The sequence below is a fragment of the Diplotaxodon limnothrissa genome, linkage group LG10 (assembly GCF_057381915.1).
Source record: "Diplotaxodon limnothrissa isolate DT_005_m linkage group LG10, D_limnothrissa_male_GT1.1, whole genome shotgun sequence".
Classification (NCBI taxonomy): Eukaryota; Metazoa; Chordata; class Actinopteri; order Cichliformes; family Cichlidae; genus Diplotaxodon; species Diplotaxodon limnothrissa.
In genome coordinates, this window is record NC_140605.1 from 15676284 (window position 1) to 15704154 (window position 27871).

At 41.6% G+C, this 27871-nt stretch overlaps 3 protein-coding genes across 3 annotated transcripts; 1 reads left to right on the forward strand and 2 right to left on the reverse strand.

The window, feature by feature from the left end:
• Positions 1-266: 266 nt before the first annotated feature.
• On the forward strand, positions 267-8650 carry cdc23 (CDC23 (cell division cycle 23, yeast, homolog)). The gene is made up of 16 exons (XM_085363690.1): positions 267-379; positions 807-879; positions 1922-2059; positions 2196-2238; positions 2329-2434; positions 4779-4911; positions 5125-5302; positions 5404-5501; positions 5706-5787; positions 5956-6109; positions 6238-6357; positions 6470-6545; positions 6648-6709; positions 6837-6915; positions 8097-8216; positions 8300-8650. The coding sequence occupies exons 1-16, from the start codon at positions 267-269 to the stop codon at positions 8450-8452; spliced, it is 1728 nt and encodes a 575-aa protein (XP_085219816.1). The 3' UTR covers positions 8453-8650.
• A 605-nt stretch (positions 8651-9255) lies between these two features.
• Positions 9256-15564, reverse strand: kif20a (kinesin family member 20A). The gene is made up of 18 exons (XM_085363691.1): positions 15397-15564; positions 14716-14826; positions 14503-14622; positions 14173-14311; positions 13877-14052; positions 13556-13649; positions 13102-13314; positions 12609-12720; positions 12441-12515; positions 12191-12334; positions 11725-11893; positions 11478-11630; positions 11163-11302; positions 10868-10970; positions 10555-10753; positions 10377-10468; positions 10135-10272; positions 9256-9633 (listed from the first exon to the last, which is right to left on the reverse strand). The coding sequence occupies exons 1-18, from the start codon at positions 15562-15564 to the stop codon at positions 9256-9258; spliced, it is 2724 nt and encodes a 907-aa protein (XP_085219817.1).
• A 5356-nt stretch (positions 15565-20920) lies between these two features.
• LOC146624103 (cationic amino acid transporter 2) lies at positions 20921-27867 on the reverse strand. The gene is made up of 11 exons (XM_085364878.1): positions 27498-27867; positions 27224-27379; positions 26854-27010; positions 26631-26764; positions 26138-26360; positions 25820-25956; positions 25580-25682; positions 21723-21856; positions 21471-21637; positions 21173-21281; positions 20921-21063 (listed from the first exon to the last, which is right to left on the reverse strand). The coding sequence occupies exons 1-11, from the start codon at positions 27865-27867 to the stop codon at positions 20921-20923; spliced, it is 1833 nt and encodes a 610-aa protein (XP_085221004.1).
• Between the last annotated feature and the right edge of the window lie 4 nt (positions 27868-27871).

Here is a 27871-nt window from a genome sequence, read left to right on the forward strand (position 1 = left end):
GAACAAAAAGGGGGTGACACCAGTCGTGAGACAGGAGGCGCCGCCATGTGGTGATACACTGCATTACGATAGTAACTGTTACAGTCCTTTTATGCAAAATCTTAGAAATGAACGAGGGTGTACTTTCCTTTTTACCAATTTTTACCTTTTTACTAGTTTTGAGACGGAATATTGACAGAGAGGGTTTTATTTTGGAGGAAAAGCGGAAGAGGAAGAGGGACAGCCTCTTTGAAACTTCCACCAATAGCGTACTTGCTTGGTAAAATATGAAAATGGCGGCTCTCTGTAGTGAGTTTGGGGATCTGTTACAAATCAAAAAACAGCTAATATCGGTGATATCGCTTTGCAAAGAAAGAGGACTTTTACACAGCGCAAAGTGGTGAGACTCCCAGTGAATAATGTGCCATTAGCTGGCTGTCTTTTTGCTCTTTACAGTAAGCGTTGACGTCTAGTTACGTGTTAGCTGCGTTAGCACTGATAAAAAAAAATCAGTCTCTGTATTAGCTAGCTGTTTATTGCCGTTAACTTTGCTGTCAGTGTCACCTTAAACATAAGCAGACCGTATATGTAGATTTACTAGTTGTGTTGACAAAGTCCACTATGTGTAACGTCAGTGTTGCCTGTGCCTGAGGTATAACTTGGTTCAGGTCGTCTCTCTAGTCAGTTGTTTTTGATCAGTAAATTAAAACTGGGGAGTTTAGATGAATGGAAATAAACGAACTGATGTCAGATGAGGAAGAAATCTAATGCTAAATGTTGCACTTAGGTGTTAATATTAAAATTGCGGTTGTTCCTTTACATTTTAGGGCTTCTGAATTGGCATTTGCTTTGGATCCTCTGCCAAAGGATGAACTGCCACCAACATCCCCTTTAACAGAGGTTTGTAAAACTGTCATGACTGAGGACCCTTCTGGGTTTCAGTTGTTACTGATGTTTCTTTTTCTTATTTCTTCGTTCTTTCACATGCAGTACAGTTTGTTCCAGTTCTTCATTCGTGTCTGTGAAACGGTGCAAAATTGTCACTTGTAAACACGTGTTTTATAGCTCCATTATTACTACATTACATTGGAATCTGATATGTTACCTGTGGCATGACTCCCGTCTTGTGGAGGACAACCCTTAATGCTTTATGGCTCAGGTCTAGTTTTATGTTTGGACTCCTCCAGAAATACTAGTGCAAGTGAACTGCAGATCCAGAGTGCTTAAGGTTTTGCACAAACCGGTCCGATGTCGTGCAAACCTCCCTGGAGTATTATTTTCATAGAAAAATCGACACCCTGGTTGTGCAAGAAAATTGAACTCTAGGCTCATCAGTGAGTTTTAATGCCACTGGAGTATAATCGAGATTTTAACTGGGTGTTAAAAGGTTAGTACATTTACTAAAATGGATCGAAATAGCAATTAGTAATTAAAGTGCCGTATTTGTTGTATTTTCATCAATGACACTTGCGTGTTTGTGTATACACTTGAAGGTGTAGAATCTCCAAATAAACCCCAGTGCCAGTGTCTATTGTGATAAAGGAAGAAGTCACTCAGTGGCATTGTGGGAACTCTGATGTTTTACTGTTTAGTTAACAGGTGTGTAGAACAGGAATTGGCTATATCAAGATTTGTCTGCGCACACAATCTTTTCAAAATGTGTTTGTCTTTAATTTTGATCGTTTAGGATATGTGGATATGGGTGTGGTGATAATTTTCATACTATACTATAATATGAATAAATAATGATCTGGAATTTATCTAAAGTTTGATAAGAATTAAAAGACAATAAAGACAGACAGATTTTCTGGCAGGTGGCAGAATATTATTTTTCACATGTGTATATTGCCCCCTGTTGACAGTTCTTGCAATGTAGATATTAAGATGATCTTGTAATAACTTAATGATGTTATTCAAATGGCTCTTATTTGTCATCATGCAGGAAGATGCACAAGACCTGGATGCACTTACACTGGCCAAATCATACTTTGACCTGAAAGAATATGATCGTGCTGCTTACTTTCTGAAAGGCTGTCGCAGTCAGAAAGCTTATTTCCTCTATATGTATTCTCGCTATCTGGTAAGATTCTGTAGATGTCGAGCATGCCCACGTCCTTTTGATCCTTCCTTTTTATTTCATAGGAAGCCCGATTTTACTTTGATCGTTGCATTTGTAACACATTTTGTCATTGTCCTTCTGTTTTTTCTTTTTTCAGTCGGGCGAGAAAAAGAAGGATGATGAGACTGTGGACAGCCTGGGTGAGGAATTCTTCTTTTAGACCCATAAAAGATAAAAATGAGGAATTGTATTAGTCTTTATAGCTTATTTATATATTTTCTGTGTTTTAGGCCCTCTGGAGAAGGGTCAGGTGCGCAATGAAGCTTTGCGCGAGCTAAGGGTCGAGCTCAGTAAGAAGCATACTGCAGGAGAGTTGGACGGCTTCACCCTCTATCTGTAAGATTGCTAAGATAAGATAAGATAAGATAACCTTTATTAGTCCCACACGTGGGAAATTTGTTTTGTCACAGCAGGAAGTGGACAGTGCAAAAGTTATGACGCAAAAATTAGAATACAATAAGAATAAATACAGTACACAGCTGTACAGAATAGAATAAAATAATATACTATATACAGTAGAATAAAATAGAATAAAAATATACAATAAGATAAAAATAGAATACGAATGCTATATACAACTGAGTAAAAATACAACGATGCCAGAAAAGATTATTGCACTTAGTGTTATTGCACATGTGTGGATGTGTGTGTTTGTTCAGTTAAAGTTTTTGTTGTGGAGTCTGACAGCAGTGGGGAGGAAAGACCTGCGAAATCTCTCCGTCCCACACCGTGGGTGCCGCAGTCTCCCACTGAAGGAGCTGCTCAGTGCTGTCACAGTCTGCTGCATGGGGTGGGAGACGTTGTCCAACAGGGATGACAGCTTAGCCGCCGTTCTCCTGTCACTCACCACCTCCACTGGGTCCAGAGGGCATCCTAGAACAGAGCTGGCCCTTCGGATCACCCTGTTCAGTCTCTTCCTGTCCCCAGCAGAGATGCTGCCGCCCCAGCAGACCACACCATAAAAGATAGCAGAAGCCACCACAGAGTCATAGAAGGTCTTCAGGAGTGGGCCCTCCACCCCAAACGACCTGAGTCTCCGCAGCAGGTACAGCCTGCTCTGCCCTTTCCTGTAGAGGGCGTCTGAGTTATGAGTCCAGTCCAGTCTGTTGTTCAGATGAACACCAAGGTACCTGTAGCTGTCCACAGCCTCAATGTCCATACCCTGGATGTTCAGTGGTTGCAGTGGAGAATGCTTGTGCCTGCGGAAGTCTACCACCAGCTCCTTGGTTTTACTGGCGTTGATCTGGAGGTAGTTCAGCTGGCACCAGTCCACAAAGTCTTGAGTCAGTCCTCTATACTCCTTGTCGTCCCCATCAGTGATGAGGCCGACTATTGCAGAGTCATCAGAGAACTTCTGCAGGAAGCACTGGGTGGAATTGTGGGAGAAGTCTGCAGTGTAGATGGTGAAGAGGAACGGAGCCAGAACCGTTCCCTGTGGGGCCCCCGTACTGCAGACGACCCTGTCCGACACACAGCCCTGAGTCCTCACATACTGTGGTCGGTCGGTGAGGTAGTCCAAAATCCAGGTAGTGAGGTGATGGTCCACTCCAGAGTTCTCCAGCTTGTCCTTCAGAACCGAGGGAAGAATAGTGTTGAAGGCACTGGAGAAATCAAAGAACATGATTCTCACAGTGCTTCCAGTGGTCTCCAGGTGAGCGAGGGAACGATGTAGGAGGTGAATGACGGCATCATCCGCTCCAATGCCAGGCTGGTAGGCAAACTGAAGTGGGTCCAGTGATGAGCTTGTTAGGCGCCGAAGCTGAGCCAGGACCAACCGCTCCAGGGTCTTCATCAGGTGGGATGTCAGAGCCACCGGCCTGTAGCTGTTGAGGTCCTTGGGGCGTGAAGTCTTTGGCACTGGTACAACACAGGAGGTTTTCCAGAGCTGTGGGACTCTTCCCAACCTCAGGCTCAGGTTGAAGAGGTGCTCCATCACCCCACACAGTTGGTCCGCGCAGGACCTGACGACCCTCGAGCTGATGCCATCTGGGCCCGCTGCCTTCTTGCCATTAATCCTCCTCAGTTCCCTCCTAACCTGGGTGGTTGAGAGAGACAGGCTGGAGCCTTGTGTTGAGTGTGTATTGGATGCTGTTGTTGGGGGTGGGGAGGAGTGAGCAGGGTGAATAGAGGAGGTGTGAAGTGTCTGAGGTGGAACAGCAGCAGTGGGGGTGGGTGAGTCTGCAGCCGATGTTGGAGACTGTCTCATGGTTGAATCAAATCTGTTGAAGAAATGATTCAGTTCATTTGCCCACCTCACATCCCTCCCAGGCAGAGAGTTCTGCTGTTTGTGGCCTGAGATGGTTCTGAGGCCTCTCCAGACTTCACCAACGTTGTTTTGCTGAAGCTGGTTCTCCATCTTCTGCCTGTAGCTCTCCTTCCCATTCCTTATCAGTCCCCTCAACTCTCTCTGCACCCTTTTCAACTCCTCTTTGTCTTTGGATTTGAAGGCCCTCCTCTTCTGCTTGAGGACAGCTTTAATTTCTGGGGTAATCCAAGGTTTGTTGTTGGAGAAACACCGTACAGTCCTGGTAGGTACGGTGTTATCCACACAGAAATTAATATAGTCAGTAATGCATGTAGTAAGGCTCCTCCATAGTGAAACACATTACTGCCATTATGCAGACGTATACAGTGGATTACTTACAGATGATATCATGTTTGTGTCTGTGTGAACACACAGGTATGGGGTGGTTCTAAGAAAGCTGGATCTTCCGAAAGAGGCCGTGGACGTGTTTGTTGAGGGAATACATGCACTTCCACTGCACTGGGGCGCATGGCTGGAGCTCAGTAACCTTGTCACCAATATTGAAATGGTAACAAGCCTTATGTTCTGACACACAGAAACTGTGGAAACTGATAGCATTTATTTCCATAAGCTAACTCACCAAATCCACAGCAACAGTTTCAATTAAAAAATCACTCCTTTTTTAAAAATAATTTTAAAATACAGGGTCCACATATTCAGTAAATGTTCAGAAATATTTCACCTTGAAGTGACTCTGTCTGCTTCTACCGCTTCCCCTCAGCTGAAGTCACTGTCTCTGCCAGACTGCTGGATTAAAGACTTCTTCATGGCCCACATGTACACAGAGCTGCAGATGATCAAAGAAGCATTGCAAAAATACCAGAACCTAATAGAGGCTGGCTTTTCGAAAAGTACCTACATCATCTCACAGATTGCTGTGGCCTACCACAATATCAGAGGTTTGTTTTTTTCTCTACTTTTTCAGTGGAAATTTTGAATTTCTGATGAATGGCATGTAAGCGGGCCTAGTCTTACAGCACGCTGTCTCCCCTTCTTTCAGATATTGATCAAGCTTTGGCTCTGTTCAATGAGCTGAGGGAGCAGGATCCGTATCGTATCGACAACATGGACACATTCTCAAATCTGCTTTATGTCAAAGTAAGTGTATGCCAATTGCAATGTGAGATCTGAAGAACATTAGTCAATAATCAGTATGACTGATGTGGTTTGCACAAAGACATGGGGGCCAGTTTCTGTATTATTTCAGTGAGGGGTCAAAGGAAAAAAAATTGTAGAAAATAGGAAAGTCAGTATCATAACTGAAATTTTGTAGTGTTGCTGATTGTAATCATGTTTCCACAGAGCATGAAGCCAGAGTTGAGCTATTTGGCCCACAACCTGGTGGAGATTGACAAGTACAGAGTGGAGACGTGCTGCGTTATCGGTAAGCATTGAACTAATGAGATTAGAGGTCACCGGCTGCAAGAGGACGTTACTTATGCTAGTTTTAAAACAAATGGATCGTTCATTATGTACATGTAATCCATAATATATGTTGTAAAAGAAAACTAGTGTTTCCTGTACTGCAGTAAGTCGTGTGTCTGATCCACAGGTAACTATTACAGCTTACGCTCTCAGCATGAGAAAGCAGCTCTCTACTTCCAGCGGGCCCTCAAACTGAACCCTCGCTGTCTCGGTGCCTGGACACTCATGGGACACGAGTACATGGAAATGAAAAACACTTCAGCTGCCATTCAAGCCTACAGGTCAGTCTGGATATCTCATAGTCGCGCTCAGCATCTGCATCATCAGGATGTATTTATTATCAGGTGACACAGGTCTGGAGGTTTAAACGGATTTATGATTTTAGTCTCGTGTCCTTTTTCTTCCTCAGACATGCCATTGAAGTGAATAAGCGAGACTACCGTGCCTGGTATGGTCTTGGTCAGACATACGAGATCCTCAAGATGCCCTTTTACTGTTTGTACTATTATCGAAAGGCTCACCAGCTCAGGTTTGGACTTAAGCTAAGCAGATGATATTTCATGCTGCTGTTATAAAGAATGGACGGTTTTTGGAAGAAAACTTATACATATATATAAACACTTGTTGGTTTTTTTTCTCAGGCCTAATGACTCTCGCATGTTGGTCGCACTGGGTGAAAGCTACGAAAAACTGTCACAGCAAGCCGAAGCCAAGAAGGTACACATCTACCCATTGCCAGTAATTAACAGTAGTTTCTGTAGTCAGTTCCAAAGCTTTTGGCTTGATTCTAACTTGTGTCATGGATTTATTTTTGTGAAGTGTTACTGGAGAGCATATTCTGTCGGAGATGTAGAGAAAATGGCTCTGCTCAAACTGGCAAAGTAAGTGTTTATCACTATATTGAGCTGAACAACAGTGCTCTGAAGAAACGAGGCTCTGATCTGCTGCTCGATATTTATTTTCCTTTTTTATATATTTATTTTTCTGGTTGTTTGTTATTTTTGTCAGGCTCCACGAACAGCTGAATGAGTCTGACGATGCTGCCCAGTGTTACATGCTTTACATTCAAGACATTTTCTCTTGTGGGGTAAGCACTTTAAATTAAGCTCTGACACTCATATTCTCAGGGTCTAGGATTGCGATGATTTGCTCTTTCAAGTGAGATCACGATGCTTCAGCTTGCTATTATTATGTATTATTATTAATTTGTTTCATGTGATAGAGCCTGACTGGCAAGCAAAGATGACTTGGTAAACTGTAATCCAGGTTTTGTCTCCCAGCGTCACTGAATGCAGCATCCTTTCATGTTTCTTCCCAAACTGAAGGGGCTTTAGATCCAGTCTATTAATGCGTGTGGATTTGGAATCGGCAATCATTAATGGGTTTCATTTTATCTACTACAAACAAAAATGGGCCAGCATGTTTCTTTTCCTGGGGACCAGACAGAGTTTTAGACGGTAAACAAAGGCCAGATCTTGAAAAAGGCATTTCACTTTTTTAAACTGTCTGGTTTACAGTGAAAAGGTTCATTAAATAAAATAATCCCTTTAAATGCTATATCAACTTTAGCCTACATCCACACAGTGTCTGTCTGATTATCACTGCTGCGCAGGCAACTGATTTAACACAATGTTTTATGTTGTAAATATTGACTCCAGACAACTGTTCAGCCGTCATCAAAATCCAGCATTACCCTTACAATACATGATCATAAATATGAAGGAAATCCAATTATGCTGTTATCTAGGTGATCTCTATAAACCGATTCTTTAATATAGAGAAACTGTTGACAGTGTTTTGAACATTTGGACAGGCTTCAGTTGCATGCAAGTGAAGCCTGTGTAGAGGAACGTGTCACATGACTAACATAACTTAGCTATTGTTCTGCAACAATTTAGCTTTTAATACTTTGTGTGTATTAATAAATAATGTCCAGAGCAATGAAAATCTTGACCCAAGTATTGGTTAAATTATTAGAAGGCCTCCAAAATTAGCTGTTGCCCCCCCAGGGCCAAAGCCAGCAGATTGAGTTATCTCTGCAAGCAAAAACAGACTTAAATACCAATGAAATACAGAAATGCATCATTGCATCAGTTCATTTTCTGCTGTTTTACTCGTGTGTTAATTAGCCAAATGGGAACAATTAAGAGGATGACATCGGTGGCTGGAGGTTCCAGCCCTCTGGCTCTGTTTTTCCCACTTGTGCTCCAGGTCATGTGTTGCATTAATATAAAGGAATATAGTTCTAACCAAACTAAGTCTTGTCAGGAACAACTGGAGCATGCTGAGGTGAGCACAGCCCTGCGGTACCTGGGCCAGTACTATTTCAAGAACAAGCTCTATGATGAGGCATCCCTTTGCGCTCAGCGCTGTTGTGACTACAATGACGTAAGTGTTCCTGTACGATTTGAGCATCTTGTTTTAGTTGCTGTTGTGTGGTCGGTACTGATCGGTCATGCCTCGTCTTGCAGGCACGTGAGGAAGGAAAGGCTCTGTTGCGGCAGATCTCACAGGTCAGAGATCAAATCGAGACACCTTCAGCAGACCTGTTTGCACCACTCTCAAACAACAACACTCCAGTCAGGAGGGTGTCTCCCCTGAATCTCATCTCATTTACACCCTGACACCAACTCTCTTCTTCATTGGCTTAAAAAAAATATGGACAATTTACCTATCTTGTGACATGAAACTGCTCTGAAGGTTATCTTGACGAGGGCTGCGTTGGAATTTACATAATAAACTGCATTTGTTTTTGTAAAACTAGCAATCCTGACCATTTTTGTCCAGCCCATGACATTGTCTTTGCTGGAAATGTGAAAACAATCAGCGTACCTGCAGTAAGCACTGGACAGGTCAGTATGCACGGTGCAGCATCGCATACAGTAAATACCCATTTCTTGTTTTTGGTAAGGTTTAATGGTCAATAGTGCAATACTACAAAAAGAATCCCAAATAAAATGTTCAAGAGCAAACAGACAAGATTAACATGTATATATGAATGAACGAACACACACACAGTCTAAAGTTTACAGCACAGAGCATACAAATGGGAATTTGACTTCTCACTTCATTGCTCATCGGTACGGTTTATGTGTAAATAGTTTACAGCAGTCTTTGCAGGGACTGACTGGAAAGGGTAAAATAATTTACTACAGTTTTAAAGCATGATTATATTCAGGCTGCTCAAATGTGTTTGTAGGATTTATATTGAGTGGTGGAGGGAGAGTACAGCACAAAGGCACAAAGTGGAGTTGCAGAGGCAGAGCAGGTTGATTAACACACATGCACTATTTTAACCATACAGTCACTAAGCAGCTTTACCTCAGCTTAAAGCATTAACAGTTCAGTTGATGCCAATAATATAGTTAAAGTAGAAAAACATAAAAAAATATTATAAAGACAACAGCAACTTAGTTTGCTTTAAAGTTCAGTACTTCCCCCTGAGATTACGAGGGGTGACGACCGGACTAGGAAGTGGAGATGGCTGACGGGACCGCAAAATCCTTGAGGAGGGGGTCAGATTTGCATCCTCGGCAGCACGGGTGTTGTATTTACGTGTTGGGGTGCGAGATGGGAACAGAGACTGGAAAAACTGTCGTTTTTGCAGCGGACGGTTTTCGGGGTCGCTCGGTGCGCCGGCGCCACAGCCTCTCCTTTTGCAGGAGCCCGGCATGCTGGGGGCAGCAAAGCCAGACGGGGGCAGCTGGGGAGGGAGGGACTGTGTTTGGGCCAGGGTCTGCGCTTTCCGCCTCAAGTCGGCTTTGACCAGCATCAGGTCGTTCTGGAGCTCCATAAGGATCTGGCCCTGAGAAGAAGAAGTCAGTTGACAGGGGGTGAGGTTAGACAGGAGCAGAGAGGGAAGGGAGGGCTGTTTAGTTTCAGAAGGTGAGGCAAAAAGCAACAGCTAAACATGCTCTAGCTCATTGACAGCTTTGTGCAGATGTTAGAAACCTTGTTTTAGTTTAAAATCTGCCGGTGCAAGTGAGTTAGGAGAAGAAAACGACAGTTTAAAATGAGAACTGCTCATAATATAATGCAGGTTTTTTTTTTTTTTGTTTTTTTTGTTTTTTTTAAAAAGAGTTCATGCATTTTATCCTCACAAGCTGCTTCTAACTAGGAGGAAAAAGCACTTTTAAACTCTGCACTGATGGAAATTTAACATGCAGTTTGCAAAATGTGTTCAATACTTTCTCAGCTGTTGCAGAACACAGAGGGCTGAGCACCCTGTTAAATAATTTAAAGAAAATCTTAGTTTACAAGTAAAACTGAATGTGCAAATTGCACACTGCACATTGCTTGACTCTACCTGTTTGGCTAAAGTCTCATCTGCAGCTGTTAAAGCGTGGCGCAGCCTCTCCCCTCCTGTGTTGCGACAGCAGGCTCTTTCACCAGACTGCAGGTCCACCCCCAGCCTCTGCAGATTGAGGCGCAGCTGACGCAGGTTCTGTTGTAAAAAACAAGAAATATATACACACATACAAATTTTAATCTTTCAAACAGTCCAGAGACTCACATGCAGCAGTGAGTTTGTGTAGAGCATGTACTGACCCGCTGACCCTCCTCCAGCTTGCGGTCAGCAACAGAGGTGAGAGTGCCAGCACTACCTGGCACTTCTAGCTGCATCTTAAGCTTTGTCACCTCTGCACAGACAAACAGAACAAATCAGTCAGCCATCATGAACAATATCCTTGTGCATATAATCAGAAATCTTCCAGTCAGACTGTACCTTGAGTCTTGGTGCACAGCTCAGTGCGGCACTGGTCGAGTTCAGTGCGCAGTCTGCCGAGCTCATTCTGCGTACTGACGCGCTGAGAGCGGCGAGGGCCCTCAGAGTCTCCAGGTGGCGCCGTCATGGGGGCTGCTTCATTTGCCTTCTTTTTTTCCTCAAGAGCAGCAGACAGAGCTTCAATCTCCTGATCACGTTCCTGGGAGAACGGAAATAAATTTGGTAGAGATTCAGCGAGAGCATCGCAAACAGTTGCGAATGCTTAATTTGCAGAGAATGCAAAGCATTACAAACTTTCAAGTCATTAACTGACCTTTAGCTCCTGGGTGTAGAATTTCTTCAGGTGTTTCTGCAGGCTATTTATCTTGTCTTCATACCTCTCTTCAATGAGCGCCCTCTCAGCATCCAGTGTCTCACTACAGGGTGAGAAGATATAAAATGTTGCTATATGTAGTCATTACAAAAACAGTTAAACAACACATTTCTCCCAAATCCCTGCCAAGAAAACACTATTAGATGTGCCTACTGCTCCTTACCACTAAAAAGTATTACAAAAAAAAAAAGCCTTTAAATTGGCATTTCAGATTCAAACAAGCACCCACACACACCTGAAACCATCTTGCATTCTAGAGATGACCTCCATCATCTCAGAGACCACCTGCTCTCTCACATTTGCTTCTAGGACTTCTTTCTCTTCCCGCTGGCGCTGCACCTCTCTCTTCAGAACATCAATGGCCTGCAGCAAAGCCTTAATGTAGAACAGTCGGCTGTTAGAACAATAGATTTTTGACAGTTTTTGACACATTTAAGATGTTACGGTTACTTGGTTTAAGTAGTGTTTCAAAATAAAAGGTTGATTTATTTTGTCAGTGAAATAAAAGTGCTTAATATTTAGGTGTTACATAAAAAGCAGAGGATGTTACCTTAGTATCTAACATGGTGATATCTCCATCGTCGACATCACTCTCATCCTCTTCCTCCTCCATCACCGTGCTGTCATTACCATTTCCTGTTGGATCACGAAGTAAAGACAGGATGTAGGCCACTCTGGTCTTCGTGGACGGGCCGTGGACGAGCTTAAAGAAGAGAAACGGCACATTTGATTGATCTCACACAGGACGCAAAACTAAACCAGCCACTCAGGTACTCGTGTACAAATGAGTTTCTTACTTGGGTAGCAATAGCAGAGAATTTGAGGGCCTGGAGGGTCTCGTCATAGATGGATGCACATGGATTGATGTTGACCACCATGGTGGAGGTTCCTCGCCCACAGAAGAAACCCTGCAGGACACGGGTCAGCTTACTGTCCCTGAAAGGCACCACTTGAGGAGGCCGTGACCTGTTGATGCAGTAGGAAAACATATTAAAACCCATTTGGTCATTAAATCTTTATATGTACAATAGCAAAAAACAAAAACGCCCTAAAAGCTGTAAAAGTTGATTTAGTGCAGGAAATCCACACGCCATAAATTAGCGGATCAATAATTTAATTACTGCAGAAGCTGACGTGAAGAAAATTTATAGCAATTTAGCATTTTCGATCTTGAGAGCAGAAAAGCAGTAAAAAGCTCCACAAGATGATCTGTTTCAACCATTTCTCTAATTTACTACACCACCTAAACATTTTAAAACGTACTTATTGCTCTGGTTGTGCCTCAGGGCAGCAATGCAGCGCCCCAGTGTTAGGAGGGAGGTGTTAATGTTGTTGGCCTCCTTCATCCTCTCACCATTACGCTGATCTTTACAGCGTTCGGACCCAGCCAAATCACACACAGTCAGCCTAAAAAGGAGACAGACTTACATTATCACCTTTACAAACTCTAATCAATATAAGTTAAAATGACCCAAAACTGAAATCAAGACTGGGTAATTAAAAGCCAACTTACTCGCTGATGTGCATGGCCTGGCCTGAATTTGCTCCAGGGTGGACGTGCAGGACACGGAGGGAAAAGATGCTGTGGCTGTGTAAGTGATACGTTTATGATCAGAGTGTCCACAAGTGTAACTCAAATTAAGGTTTCAATAGGTAAACACGTCATTTAACATGCTCCTACCTGCGACTGGAGTTCTGGTTGAGGTGAGTGCTGGCGAAGCTTTGGTTGCGACGCCCAACTCTCAGAATCCTCCAGGCTTCCTCGGCGCTGCGGATCTGGATCCAGGTCAGGTCTGATACAACAGGAAGAAGCACAATGTGGTGCACGTGAAGGAGCTGCAGCAGTAGTTACACATGCTGTTATGCAGGAAACACATGAATTAAGCTAACGTAGTGTTCAAAGTCGTGACCATCTTTTGCACAGTTCTTTATTCATGCACTCATTCATTGTGGTGTGTTGTTGCACTCCCACAAACAAAGTCTACAAAGACTGCAGGTAGAGTTGAGGAAAATGAAAGAAGCAATTTACAGTTTTTAAACATCATTTCCTGCCTGATGAAGCGTAACATACATCAGATGAGAGCGGCTGCCTGGTGGGAATGAGCCTCAGGAAGTTCAGGCCAACATACTTTGATCTAGTTTTAACTCCATTCCTGTGAATGAGCCACTGTTACCTTTCACGTAGGGGTTGCCCTGCTTGTCGTCGCTTAGCCGCAATGTGACTCTCTTCCGGGGCTGCTGGGAGGGCGAGGCGTCCAGTAGGTCGTACAGGAACTCGTTGTAGATTTCATAAAAGGACACCCAGATTGAAAACTGCACTCCTTCCTCGAGATCTTCCCCTCCGCTGTGCGACAGGCTGTCCGGCTCCAGACAAACACTGTCCGTGTCTGCAGAGGCAAATTAAAAGTCACATGTTTGTTTTGTTTTTTTAAGGCAGTAATGATTTTAATATAAAGAAAGCAGTGTTTAAACTGGAAATTGGTATGTGCTGCACAAACAACGCTGATGTTGACTTCTTATATTGTAAACAGTGCTGTGTACTCATCAAACACCAACTATTCTACTCCAAATACAGCATGTGGTGCGTTTAGCAGAAAATTGACTCCATTTAGGAATGAAAATCCTCACCTTCCAGCTGAGTGCCAAAGGTAGTGGTAGCAGACAGTCCTCCGATGCCACTATCCCAGCTTGTGGTGGTGCCAGTGCAACGAGAATTCCCATCCTGAAATCCACAAGAGGAAGGAGAATCAGAAGATGCATAATTCATCTGCAGGAAAACATTTAACCAAGTAGCAGTCTGCAAGGAAAAGAACATGCCAAATATACCAAAGTGTAGTCACATACGTTTGGAGCACCACAATGTCCAAATGCATCCTAAAATTCACCTTGTTGCTACAATGTGTTCCAGAGTAATGCTGTAAGGCCTTTAAAAGTCATATTTATGTTTACCTCTTTGAGCAGAGAGTTTCTGCGGATTTCCTCTGCCTTGACCTCATTGGCACTGAGCTGCCTCACATCCTGGTATAAGACAGGCTTCAGGTTCATGCCACCGTACAGACGGCCCTGCAGTTTCCTAAACAGGGACACTAAAGCCCGGGGCAGCAGGCCTGCCTCTCGACCGCTGCCTGCAGGCCAAAGTTTGACAAGCATGGTTTATGTTGTGCGATTACATAACGAACAAACCTCATAATTAACCCTGGGATTTATGTGTCCAAGTAATATCTGCAGAACAGAAAATAACTCACCCTGAATGGTGTACGTCTTTCCAGAATTGGTTACACCATAAGTGTAGAGAAGTCTATTTTCTCCTCGAAGCACATCGTTTATCATCGCCTTCATTGTGCTCTCATAAAACTGTTGCTGCGCTGTCTCAGGACCAAATATCTAAGGGGACATTTAAAGAAAAAAAACAAAAAACATCTTCACTGGTCTGTTTCACTCCAGCATTCTCATTTTCTTCAAGTTCTTCTCTGAAAATATTATTACGTGATTACTACAGTTTTTTTCTGAATGGGTTTTCAGTTTTGGAAACAGTATGTTTAAGTAAAGAGGAGCTACACATACGACTCTCCTACCTTCGTGAAACTGAACTTGTGAATACTCGGAGTGATGCCTCGTTCTGCTGCTCTCATGTTCTGAGAGTCATTTGGAGCTTTAAGCAGCAGGGTCTCTTCGTCTTGGATAGCCACACAACCCTAAAAGAAAAACAAAATAGACTCAAGTACAGTTTCAGAGTATTGAAAGCTTTTATCCTAGAAGAAACAAAAATGTTGACCTTAATGTCTTACCTGCTCTTCCCCTCTGGATCTCTCCGTGTCAGTAAGTGGTCGGATGCGCAGGAAAACCTTCACCCTCTCGGTGGCCCCTTCATCGCAGCTTTGAGATTTCACTGCTACTTTCTAAACACACAAGCATCTTTGTAAATGTTTTGATGGTAGAATGGAAAAATATTAACACCACCAAACTGCAATCCCAGGGTTTAGAATTTTACATATTGCATCTCGCTCTACTGCAATACCCATCTGGGCTTTTAATGCCTATTTAAGCCTGCCAGACTGAAGAAAGCAGCTGTGTTTAAGAATCAGAGAGGTATAGCAAGTGAACTGGAAAAGTGTCAGAATGATGTAGTTTAAACAGAATGTTTCCCTGCCTCCCTTTCTTTTTTGGGGGGGCTGTTATTCATCTCCTCTGAAGGAAAAGCGAGGTATGAAATTATGGCTTTGAAAAACAGTTACACCTCTGGCAATATTGATCAATTTTTTATTTTTATATATATAATATATATATATATATATATATATATATATATATATATATATATATATATATATATATATATATATATATATATATATATACACACACACATATACACACACAAAAAACAAAAAAATCTCATATAGATTTGTTCTGAACATGTTTTGTTATACCTGAGGGACATATGATTTTTTTTTTTTGGGAACTCTTACCGGCCCTGTAATGGATGGCCTGGTGTCCAGGCCCGGGGAAATAACAGAGATCTCTGGTAGACGTGGTCTGGCCAAACCTCCGTGCTCTGCTGCTGTAGATTCAAACACAGCCATTTCCTCCTCCTCATCAGAGGGGCATCCACACGGAGATGACAAAGACAGCGCCATGCCCGTCTATCTGTTCCAAGGATAACACGTTTTCATTAGTATGTAGTAATTCTATTAAAAGGGGATTACAAAATGTTTCAAACATGGGCTTGACTTAGGGCGTGTGCACAAGTCACTTTGAAAGGATAATATAGGCTTGTGTTGGAAAAAAAACAGCAATATACAACATAAAAGATGAAAAACTAAACACACTCACACAAGTGTCTGTGTTGTTTGTAATAATGATGTAATGATGTTATTCTCTGCTCAAGCATTTCATTGCTATGAATTAGTTAAACATGGGTGTGTCGTCATCAAACAAGCTGACAGGTAAAGGAACACTAGTTTACTGTTTAAAGCCAAATTGAACCTGCTTAAGTAGTCAAACAGGAAATATTTCCCAGGCTTTCACCAGACCAGGCAAGTTTGGCATTAGTGCTGATCAATACAACTGCTCTACAGCAGGTCCTGTCATGCTTAGTCTTTGTAGCTATTACGATGAGCGAGTTTAGAAGTCTCGGTTTTTCAATTTCATTCCCTTTTTTTAATCCAAATGGTATTTCGTGTTACACTGAGCAGCATTTAAAAAGTATCAAATCCACGTTTAGCATTCAAAAAAAAAAAAAAAAAAAAATCACTCGAGCCATCTTCACCTTTCACTGCTTGTTACAGCAAGAAGACTTTGTGCTTTCAAAAAGTGTCTCAGCACTGAGTGCAACTAAAATAAAAACCTCAGTGCTGAACCTTTACATGTGCAAGTAGCCATGTTTAGCCTCCAGTAAGCACGTAGTAAACGGAGCCTATATTGCAGTGAATTAAACAGAGTCACTTTAATGTTTATACTAGCTAACATACATTTAATAACAATGATTTCTACTACAAGTACCAATATATGCTAACAAAGAGACTTGCTTCCTGGTTTTAAATGGGAAAATCGTGCAGTCACTCAAAACCAAAAACAAGCACACAAAAAACGTAGATATTGCATTTAGCTTAACACACACTTACATAACTCCGTCAAACAGTTATAGTTACAATCTAATATTATTTTTGTAACTATTACGTTATCTCGTTTAACGTCGTATTGCCCACGTTTAAGTAAAACTCACTTTAACTTTCCTGGAATGTCCAAAATGTGCCTGGTTTCCTGTAAGCTCGTTAGCTTAATATTTACGATAGATCGCCAAAAGCCAACGTTGAGGTAAAACTGTATAAGTTCAACAAACCCTCCTCGTCTCGAGCTCTTAGCACCAGCTGAGCCGCTTTACCCGATTGCTTTTTGGGTTTTTGAACAATGCGCTTCCCCACAGGGAGAGTCGCCGATTGGTTAAAGTGTATCGCCGTCTTCCCTTTGATTGGTTAACAGGGCCTCGCATGGCGCATGGGCTTTGGAATATGACGTCGCGAGAGGGGGTGCGGCCAGGATTTTTGGTCGAGGTGCCATTTTAGTAGGCCAAACAAAGCGAGCGAAAGCACACGAATAATATCCGCTATGGTTCGTACTTGCTGTGTGATGGGTTGTAACGTTAGATCGCACGACCGGCAAGGGAATAAGCTTGAAAATGGGCTGTCTTTTCATTGTTTCCCCACCTGGAAGCAAAACCAGGGAGCTCATGTGTCGGATGTTACCAAAAGAAGGCGTATAGCCTGGATAGCAGCTGTGAGACGAGCTGATATCCAGTTCTCTACCATCCCCAGATATCTGTTGGTGTGTTCCAGACATTTTCATTCGGGTAAGTTCTAAATAAGTTCATATTACTCTGTATAGCCTATTAGTTTTATTTCGCTCTGAAGTCATAGCAAATTAGAACAAATATCTCAATGTGTGATTTTGCAGGACTGCGTTCTATTTATAGAGTTGCTAATTACTTAGCATAATTGCAGGCAAACCAGCCTATGAAATGGATGAAACAAATCCTGACTGGGTTCCAACGCTATACATGGGGCACTCCGAAATCCCTGCTTCAAACTTGGACCGTCACAGACGACGAATGCGACGGAAGCAGCAAAGAGCAGCAGTCGGAGGTAAATACAACTCCCACCAACATAAAAAAATGCTCTCACTGTCCGGTAATCAGCTCATAGCTTTTTGATGAGTCATGCACTTTTAAGTGGGCTTCTGGTGAACATTTGCCTTATGCACTCATTGTATCTGACAGGCTTTAGTAATGGAGGAGCAGAGTGTGAAGGTGAGGCCTGCATAGACGTTACATGAAGAGCTGCCAGAGATGGACATGACAGAAGACCGACACCTTAATCACCACGTGATGGAGGCTGTGGCCAAGAGTGGAGGCTGAGGTAGTAGCAACAAATGTAGAAAATGGAGATGGGACAGAGAGAGATGCAGAAGCTAAAAGACAGCCGATGGATTGTGTGTGCTGTGAACAGAGCAGAAATAAACCAGCTGTTGGAGGAGAACAGAACGCTTGAATCACAGTTGAAAAAGACAGCTGAATGAAAAATGTTTTAAAGGATGACACCAAAAAAGTAAAATATTATACTGGAATACCTTGTTTTGCTATTTTACTCTCCTTATTCAACAATGTAAAAGCTTTCCTGCCAGCATCAAAGAAACCGTGGCATTTCCAAATGCTTTTACTCACTCTTCCGCCTTACATTTGATCTTCCTGTCCAGCATCTTTGTGTGCAGAGGTTAAGATCCCCGCATTTACAAAAGGCTTCTGTCAACTTGATGCCAAGGACATTGAAGATACAAGAGCTATTGCCCACCTAATAATTCATGTCGAGCGAGTTGTAGGTAGTTTACGCAACAGGTATAAAATGCTGCATACCACCATGCCAATCCGATTACTTCTTTAATGTGAGGGTGAAGAGGAGGCCCTTCAGGATAAGATAGTAAAGGTTTGCTGCGTTTTGGTGAACATGTGCCCCATTGTGGTAGTAAAACCAAGGGAAAATGAAACTTGCTCTTAAGTACTATTAAAAGTCTTGTGCTGTGTATATGTAGTTATAATTTTTCAAAAGATACAGTAAATTTACAGAATGTTAGTGAGTGTTATTATGTAAATGCTGTCAATATTTTATGTAAAAAAATTTGTCAGTTGTAAACCATAAACGACATTGATTCTACATTGTAACTGATTTGATGTTCTATAAAGTGGTTTTAATAACAGGCAAAAATTTGTTTGTTTCTTTATTCATCTTTTAAACAGTGGTACTTAGTAAGTACATATTCAGTAAATGAAAATTATTTGCATGGCAATGCACTTCAGGCATCAATCTAGACCCCCTAAATAAAAAGTTATGGGGCATTCAGAACAGAACTATGCTCGGAGAAATATTTTCCCACCAGTTCTGGAAGGCACACTTTTTTTTTTTTTTCTTTTTTTTGAAGAACTCTTGTGCTCTCTTCAAACGTGGTTCCCAGAAATCTACATCAGGGAAGATGTGTACCACAGCCATGTCTCTTTGAGTCCATGCAACGAGGTCACAGTGGTTGGAGCTGGTGACAAAGTGTTTGCACCTGTAAGTAGTAGGGGTGCGCCCTCTTTAAGTGAAGTCCATTTGCAGCTGACTCCAGGCAGAAGTCTTTATCCTGTGCATCCAATGCCTGCTTAATGCTGTCCGTTGTGTATTTAAAAGGACACTTAATCTCCAGGCACCACTCCCCACAACAGTCACACATTGTGAGATGCTCCAAGTTCAAGAAAAATTGTGTTCACAATAAAACTGCATAAACAAACCTGCAGTTTGTAGTGATGTGCTGCAATTTTTTGGGTGTAGGCCTTTCATGCATCCTCTTCATGCTCCACTCCCCATCTTGTTTGTGTAACAGACAGTTTTCAGGGTAGCTCACACAATTAACAACACTTTGGGCTGGTGTTTCCAAACTTGTGGCAAATACAGCGTGCATCACCGAAGCTGTGATTCTTCCTGCACACCATCGAAACCAACTTCTTGTGCTGAAGTCTTGTGTGTCCTTCAGTAGCTTCTGCCTGCTCTTCAGTCACTGTTGCAGCATTTAGACACTTTACACAGTGCAGCTGTAGAACTGTAAGGCCAAGGAACTGTGTGCCTTTGTTGTGTAAAAATGCCAGAGACTGGGGTAATGTAGGTGAATATACAGTGTATTTAGTGTGATATTTCTCAGTTCCTGACAAACCCACAGCTTTACTGTGTTCCAGCAGTGTATCCAATAGCAGTGACAACTCCTCCAGAGTAGCAGGTGGAATTTTTCTTTTTTGAGGACGGCTTCTTTTGCCTTTCACTACAGACGGCCTGTTTATGTTTTTATCGAGAGCATTTTTTAAAAACGGTGCCTGCTTAAACAAAGCACACATTTCATTGGTTCCTCTCATATCACGTGCTGTAAGTAAATGTGGCATTTGATCATAGCGTGGAGGCAGCATGGCTGTGTATGGGCATGTTTACAAAGGTTGTCATAGGGAAGGTATGTAAGAAAGAAAAAACTGAAAATAGGGAGACAGGAGTCAAAGTGCAGAGTATCTCATTCAAAACTTATAATGCCTTTTTAATTTCATGCATATCAAATGTTTACAGCAATAGAAAATTATTACTTTAAAGTCCATTTAATAACACAGTATTGGCTATATTGGCAGTTAAGTACAAGGCAAACAAACTAAACCCATGCCATTACAATGTATTCTGTACAGAAAAATAAAAGAGTTGAATTGCATTTAAACATGAAGGAATCGTGAGTAATATGACTCTGTCACATAAAAGAAATGGGCATCGTGAGTACAATTCCTTTTGAACAACTGTGACAGGATGATCACAAAATCCCCCTTCAGGGCTCAGCATAGGGGATCATCTGCCTCCATCTCACCCTGTCCCTAGCATACATTTCTGTCCTCCTATTTCACTACATGAACCTTCCATGAACCCTCTCTGTGGTCTTCCTTTTTTCCTCCTCCCTGGAAGTTCCATCTTCAACATCTTTTGTCCAGTGTATCCACCATCCCTCTTCTGCACATGTCCAGGCCATCTTGGCTCTCTGACTTTGTGTCCAAATGGCTCAACCTGAGCTGTCCTTCTGTCCATTCTGGTCGCTTCTACTAAAAACATTGTCATCTTAAACTCTGTTGTTCACAAAATCCAAATTTCTTTAGATTTTCTACCATTTAATATATAAGCTAAATGTTTTAGGGTTTTTTTTGTTATATAATACTAATAACTATGTGATTATACTTGAAATACTTGCTGAATCCTTCCTCATTCTTTCCTTTAATTAATACTTATAAGAAACAGTAATATAAAAGCAGAGTATTGCATAAAGCCTTGCATTGCTGGATGCTGCCAAATAAAAGTTTGTGAATTCCTGAGACAATCACCATTGTGAGATTTATGCAAATCAGGTATTGTTTTTAAAATTTATGTCATTAAATACACTATGTATTTATCCAGTTACGTCTTGTCCGGGTTTCGTGCTTTGCTCCATAGCAGCAGCGATGCTGTGAATACTGACTCGATCGTGTGAATTTTCAAGCCTTTGTTTCTGCACACTGTGGCGAACACCATAACAAAAGTAGATGATCAAACCTGTTCCAAATTTTAAAAGAAACGTAGCGGTCACACATATAAAAAGAGATATTTTTGCACATGTATAATCTTTTTTATGTATTCTGTAGCAGAAATGTGCTGCACATACCTACTCCCATCCACACTGTATAGCGGATCCAAGTGTCTGATCCAAGCTGAGCCATTAGATGGACATTGACAAAGGTACTAAAAATAGGAAGTAATGGGACAAAAGGAACCTGGGGATATAAAAGAGGAGAAGCATTGTTAAAAGATATTAAAGGAAAAAAAAAAACCCAAACCCCCCAAAATTCAGAACTTTGGAGCTTAAAAAATAAATAAACATGTAATGATAATACAGGTTGGCTAAATTTCTGTTTCTATTTCTATGCTTTCATTAATCAGTCTTCACTGTCTTTCTTTCATACCATGAAAGCAGCTTCTGCTGTATTCTGCGGTTGCCTCCAGACGATGAGGATGATTAGAAAAATCATTGCTACTATCACAGAAAGACAAAGTATGCTCCACCACTCCAGGGCTTGCAGGTAATCTACAGCCTCAGATACGAAGACGCTGAGAACAACTGCTAAAAAGACTGAGGAGAATCAATACGTTTGAGTTCTATTAATCAAAAATTAAATCAATAAAAAGTACAGTACAACAGAAAGATGATGACTCACTAATAACAAAAGTTAAAAGGGACACATTTTTTGATGTCCTTGTAGTGGCTTGGTATGGAGGACATAATATCCCTCCAATGGTAAAAGGTTCTGCTTTGCTTAGACTAGAATCATCACTGAGGTCAGTTTGATACCTGTAAAATTAAGGAAATATAATTTTAAAAAAGTGAAAACATTTAAGGTTTTTAGTTATTTCTACTTATAATATTCTCGTAAAGCACCAAATTATTATATTCCTGTTTTTTTTTTTCTTGTTCACATCCTGGAGTCTATTTTTAATGTCTGAACAACACACATCAAGTCAACAGCACTTCATTACATGATCTTTTGTAATTATAAGCGACTGATTAAAGTAAAGAAAACCTGATGTCTTCATAAACTCTTCAAACAAGCAAACCCTGAGTCATTCATCTGTTTAATTTCATTACGCTCATTATTGTGCATTGTTATTTCCCTATCTAGCGTACTCACACATTTTATGACAGTAATATGACCGTATCATAGTCAATATTTTGAGGTTGTTGAGCCATTTTGTGACTGACCTGTGTATCTAAACATATTATTAGGTATACTGTAAGCATCATAGAAGGCAGTAATAATATTAATTCATTTGTATAAACAACTTAATTCCGTCTCTTATCACAGGTTCTTCGTAACCACTCATAAAAGGTAAGCTTCTTTCAATAACAAATATACAACCTTGTCTATACATATATGTCTTGAGTGACCGCTTATTTCTCTATACAGTGGCTTGCAAAAGTATTCGGCTCCCTTAAACTTTTCCAGATTTTGTCACATTACAGCCACAAACATGAATCAATTTTATTGGAGTTCCACGTGAAAGACCAACACAAAGTGGTGTACACGTGAGAAGTGGAACGAAAATCATACATGATTCCAAACATTTTTTACAAATAAATAACTGCAAAGTGGGGTGTGCATAATTATTCAGCCCCCTGAGTCACTACTTATTAGAACCACCTTTTGCTGTAATTACAGCTGCCAGTCTTTTAGGGTCTGTCTCTACCAGCTTTGCACATCTAGAGACTGAAATCTTTGCCCATTCTTCTTTGCAAAACAGCTCCAGCTCAGTCAGATTAGATGGACAGCGTTTGTGAACAGCAGTTTTCAGATCTTGCCACAGATTGGATTTAGATCTGGATTTTGACTGGGCCGTTCTAACACATGGATATGTTTTGTTTTAAGCCATTCCATTGTTGCCCTGGCTTTGTGTTTAGGGTTGTTGTCCTGCTGGAAGGTGAACCTCCGCCCCAGTCTCAAGTCTTTTGCAGACTCCAAGAGGTTTTCTTCCAAGATTGCCCTGTATTTGGCTCCATCCAGCTTCTCATCAACTCTGACCAGCTTCCCTGTCCCTGCTGAAGAGAAGCACCCCCAGAGCATGATGCTGCCACCACCATGTTTGACAGTGGGGATGGTGTGTTCAGAGTGATGTGCAGTGTTAGTTTTCTGCCACACATAGCGTTTTGCATTTTGGCCAAAAAGTTCCATTTTGGTCTCATCTGACCAGAGCAGCTTCTTCCACATGTTTGCTGTGTCCCCCACATGGCTTGTGGCAAACTGCAAACGGGACTTCTTGTGGTTTTCTGTTAACAATGGCTTTCTTCTTACCACTCTTCCATAAAGGCCAACTTTGTGCAGTGCCCGACTAATAGTTGTCCTATGGACAGATTCCCCCACCTGAGCTGTAGATCTGCAGCTCATCCAGAGTCACCATGGGCCTCTTGGCTGCATTTCTGATCAGCGCTCTCCTTGTTCGGCCTGTGAGTTTAGGTGGACGGCCTTGTCTTGGTAGGTTTACAGTTGTGCCATACTCCTTCCATTTCTGAATGATCGCTTGAACAGTGCTCCGTGGGATGTTCAAGGCTTGGGAAATCTTTTTGTAGCCTAAGCCTGCTTTAAATTTCTCAATAACTTTATCCCTGACCTGTCTGCTGTGTTCTTTGGACTTCATGGTGTTGTTGCTCCCAATAGAGCAGCTGTATTTGTACTGACATTAGATTACACACAGGTGCACTCTATTCAGTCATTAGCACTCATCAGGCAATGTCTATGGGCAACTGACTGCACTCAGACCAAAGGGGGCTGAATAATTATGCACACCCCACTTTGCAGTTATTTATTTGTAAAAAATGTTTGGAATCATGTATGATTTTCGTTCCACTTCTCACGTGTACACCACTTTGTATTGGTCTTTCACGTGGAATTCCAATAAAATTAATTCATGTTTGTGGCTGTAATGTGACAAAAAGTGGAAAAGTTCAAGGGGGCCGAATACTTTTGCAAGCCACTGTATTTTGTTAAGCCCTAGCAGCCTTAACTAATGAGCCACCACTGGTTGCCACTCAGTTTAGACAAGATCTCCAACAGCACTGGCTATAAGCCCCACAACATGACAAGGTCTCCACCGTGTTTTAGCTGCAGACATCACTCCATAAGACCTGTTGTCACTGGTTTTTAGTCTAGCTCTTGTCTTGTGTTGAGGTATTTGGCAAAGCTCAGCATTTACTCCTTGCTCCCTTCATTAAAATCACTTTTGAAGGGGAGCCATCATTCCAGTGAGATCATCCAGTGGCTGGAACAACTGAGGGGACAGATGAATCTCTCAAATCCTGTGTTGGCTCTTTGTATATTTTGACTTTCAGATACTGTTCATTAGCTAATATTTCAAGCCATGTCTTCTTTTGTCCTCCACATTTCCAGTTTCTTCACTTATTAAAGACAAACTGGACGCCATGCCAAGATTGTGGTGTAGTGTTGTGTTTGGCATGCTGAACCTTTATGCAGGATTCAGAGGCAGAACTGGACTCAAAAAGACTTACAGGAAAGCCACAAACTAGAAAACCTGGAAACTCAGAATGGAATTAATAATCAACTAGGCGAACAAAACACGAGGGAGACAAAGCATGATGGTGGCTGGTACAAGGAACTAAGGAAACTGAGGTCTTAAATATACACTTGAGGCAAACAGGGAGATGAAACACGTAAGTGAATACAGCTGAACTAAATCAGGGAAACAAGACAGAGCAAAACTGACACAGGAGGTGAGACTATCAAAATAAGAGAGGAAGCATAAACACAGGGACGGAAACACAGACTCAAGACATACAACCCAAGGCAAGGAAAGGGTAAACAAACACAGAGGCATGACTGAGACAAGGGAGAGAGAGCAAGCACGGGACAGAAAGAGAGAGAGAGAGAGAGAGGACACGAGGGGTGACTAACATAACGAGAAATCAAGAACTATAACCAAACTCAGAAGCACAAGAGAACAATACACTCATTAGCCATATATACATAAATCATCTTATACTTCTCCAAAGAAATAACTAACAAGTCCAAGCAAACTGTAATACTGGGTTAAAGACAAAGATGTGCCAATTTCTGGCTAATAGCTCTTTGTGTTATCTTTGGCATTAACTGGAAAAAAATAGCAACCAATGATGTTTTGGGGGGGGGGGGGGGGGGGGGTCTGACAGGCTGCTAGGAACAAAGTGCGTCAAGATACAGTTTTAAACTGATGCTTTGTCTGTTAGACATATTACCATTTCATCCTTTCAGTTAGAAACCCTTTTATATTTGAAGGATTCATAGGTTAGTGATTGAACAAACAAAAAACATTCCTCTGAAAATGGTCAGGTACAAGGACTGAACTAAAACTGAGTGAAAACAGCCAGTGTGCAAAGAAAAACTTTGAAAGACCTTCAGAAAGCTGGACAACTAATGGTGAAGAACACTTTTAAAAAACGCAAGAAAGTCTTGTTTGTTAGGTGCAAAATATACCAATAATAAGCAGTAATAAGTGCAGTGCCAACATGCATACTTGTGATCATCTGTACCTTAATATGAGAATGCAAATGGCAACAAGTGTGTAGGCAAACAGGGTTCCAATCGACATCATGTCAACCAACGACTTCAGGTCAAACAATAAAGCCATGATAGCTGCAAAGAAGTAGGAGAAATTAAATATGTTTATAAATTCTGCAACCATTTTATCAGCGTAGTAGCTGATGGCCTTAACAAAATCAAATAATTAATAATAATAATTATATTATAATCTCTTCTAAAGTTAGTTATACCTGCTACGACCCCTGAAGCCAGTGTAGCAATGACAGGACTTTGTCTGTCACTCATGTTACTGAGAGGTCTGAAGAGCAGTCCATCCCGGGCCATGGCAAAGAGAACACGAGGCATCGGGAACATTGATCCTAGAAGGCTTCGGAAAAAAGCTCATAGCTCATTAACAGCAATTCAGTTATTCTCGTGTCCCTGTTTTAATTCCTAGTAATGATCCCAGTGATTTTATTTGGTGTATGTGCTATAAATGTCACCAAAGGGGTATTGTAATGTATAAAGAATTGTAGGTTTGTTTATACGTGATACTTCATGCATTATACCTTGTTGAGAGCGCACAGAGTGATCCCACAGCAACTGCATACTTTGCAGGGCCCCAACCGATGTATGTAAAGGCCACAGGCAGTGGGCTGTGAACGCTGAGCAAATAGTATGGCATCAAAAGAGTCAGGGTGGCAGACACACCAAAATAAGCCAAGAAGCAGATAAGGAGAGACGCCACAATCCCGAGTGGGATTGACTTCTGAGGGTTCTGAACCTCCTCTCCTAAAGAAAAACACAAAATTATCCCAGTGTGGTTTATGCCATCATTTAATCTTTAGATGCGTTTTTATGACATAGCACCATGTCTATAAAATAAACTATTTTACAAAATGTATATGCTGTAGAGAATATTCTAGTGTCCAAAGATCTCTGTGTTTTTCTGGACAATTGAAATTGCCACAAACATCTTCTGATGTCATTGTGATCAAATTTTCACTTTCCTTATGCAGTGCATTATAATTACTGGCTTTGCACTTAAATTCTAAAAGTTACCTGTTGTTGCAATGCAGTCAAATCCAACAAATGCATAAAAGCAAGTGGCTGCTCCTGCTAATGTCCCCTCAAAACCAAAAGGGAAAAATCCTCCGCTGCCATATGTGGTGGTTTTATTCAGGGTCGTATAGTTCCTGTAAACAGTGATCAACAGTCAAGCAGCTAAAAAAAAGAAAGAAAAATACAGCAGAAGCCAAAATAACGGGGCAGGGGGAGGCCATACTCGGATTGGTTTGGAAGGGTGTCTTCATATCTGTACCAGTTGTTGATGTCCCCCTTTATGAACCCAGAGAGGATAACAAAGAGCAACACCAAGATGTTAACTGCTGTAAAAACTTTATTTACAGTGGCCGATTCTTTAACACCAAATGCAAGAATCCCTAGAAAGAAAAATATATAAGAATTAATTTCACCATGTCAATGAACCTAGTGGAAACTCATTTGTCAAATATTTACTTTAGTCAAAAATATGTAGGACACTTTAACCTCTTGTGTTTGTTTGTTTTTTTTTAATCATTTTTTAAACTTACAATAAACTAAGAGTACCTGTATTATGTTAATAAATAATTAGGTTTTTAGTATATGAAACTTACCTGCCAAGAGCATAATGATACCTGCTGCAAAGAAGTCTGGATAGGGAGCCAATCCAGGTAAATCCATTGCAACCTGTTTGCCTAAAGAGTTGGCAATGACATTTCCAATGAGATCATCAAAGGTCCCACTCCATGCTCTGGCTACACTTGATGTCCCTTAACAACAGAAGCCATTAGCAAACAATACCCAGTGTTACTTAAAATCACTTGACAAATATTATTTTAATCTATGATTTTTCCAGGATTAATATTCATTCAATGGCCTTATTGTTACCTATGACATAAGACAGCAGGAGGTTCCAGCCTGTGACAAAAGCCCATATCTCACCCACAGTCACGTAGCTATAGAGATAAGCAGAGCCAGTTTTGGGAACACGAGCTCCAAATTCAGCATAACACAGTCCTGCAAAGATGGAGGCCACTGCTGCTATCAGGAAGGAGATTATGATACTAGGCCCGGCCACAGCTCTGGCCACTTCTCCTGAAAGCACATACACACCGGCCCCCAGTGTGCTGCCGACCCCAAGAGCCACCAAATCAAGGGTAGTCAGACACCGGCGAAAGTTGGACACTTCACCCTCAGGCTCCAGAGGTTTTCTACGTGAAATATTCTGCAGGAACTGCAGCACCTTTGCACCGGACATCTGT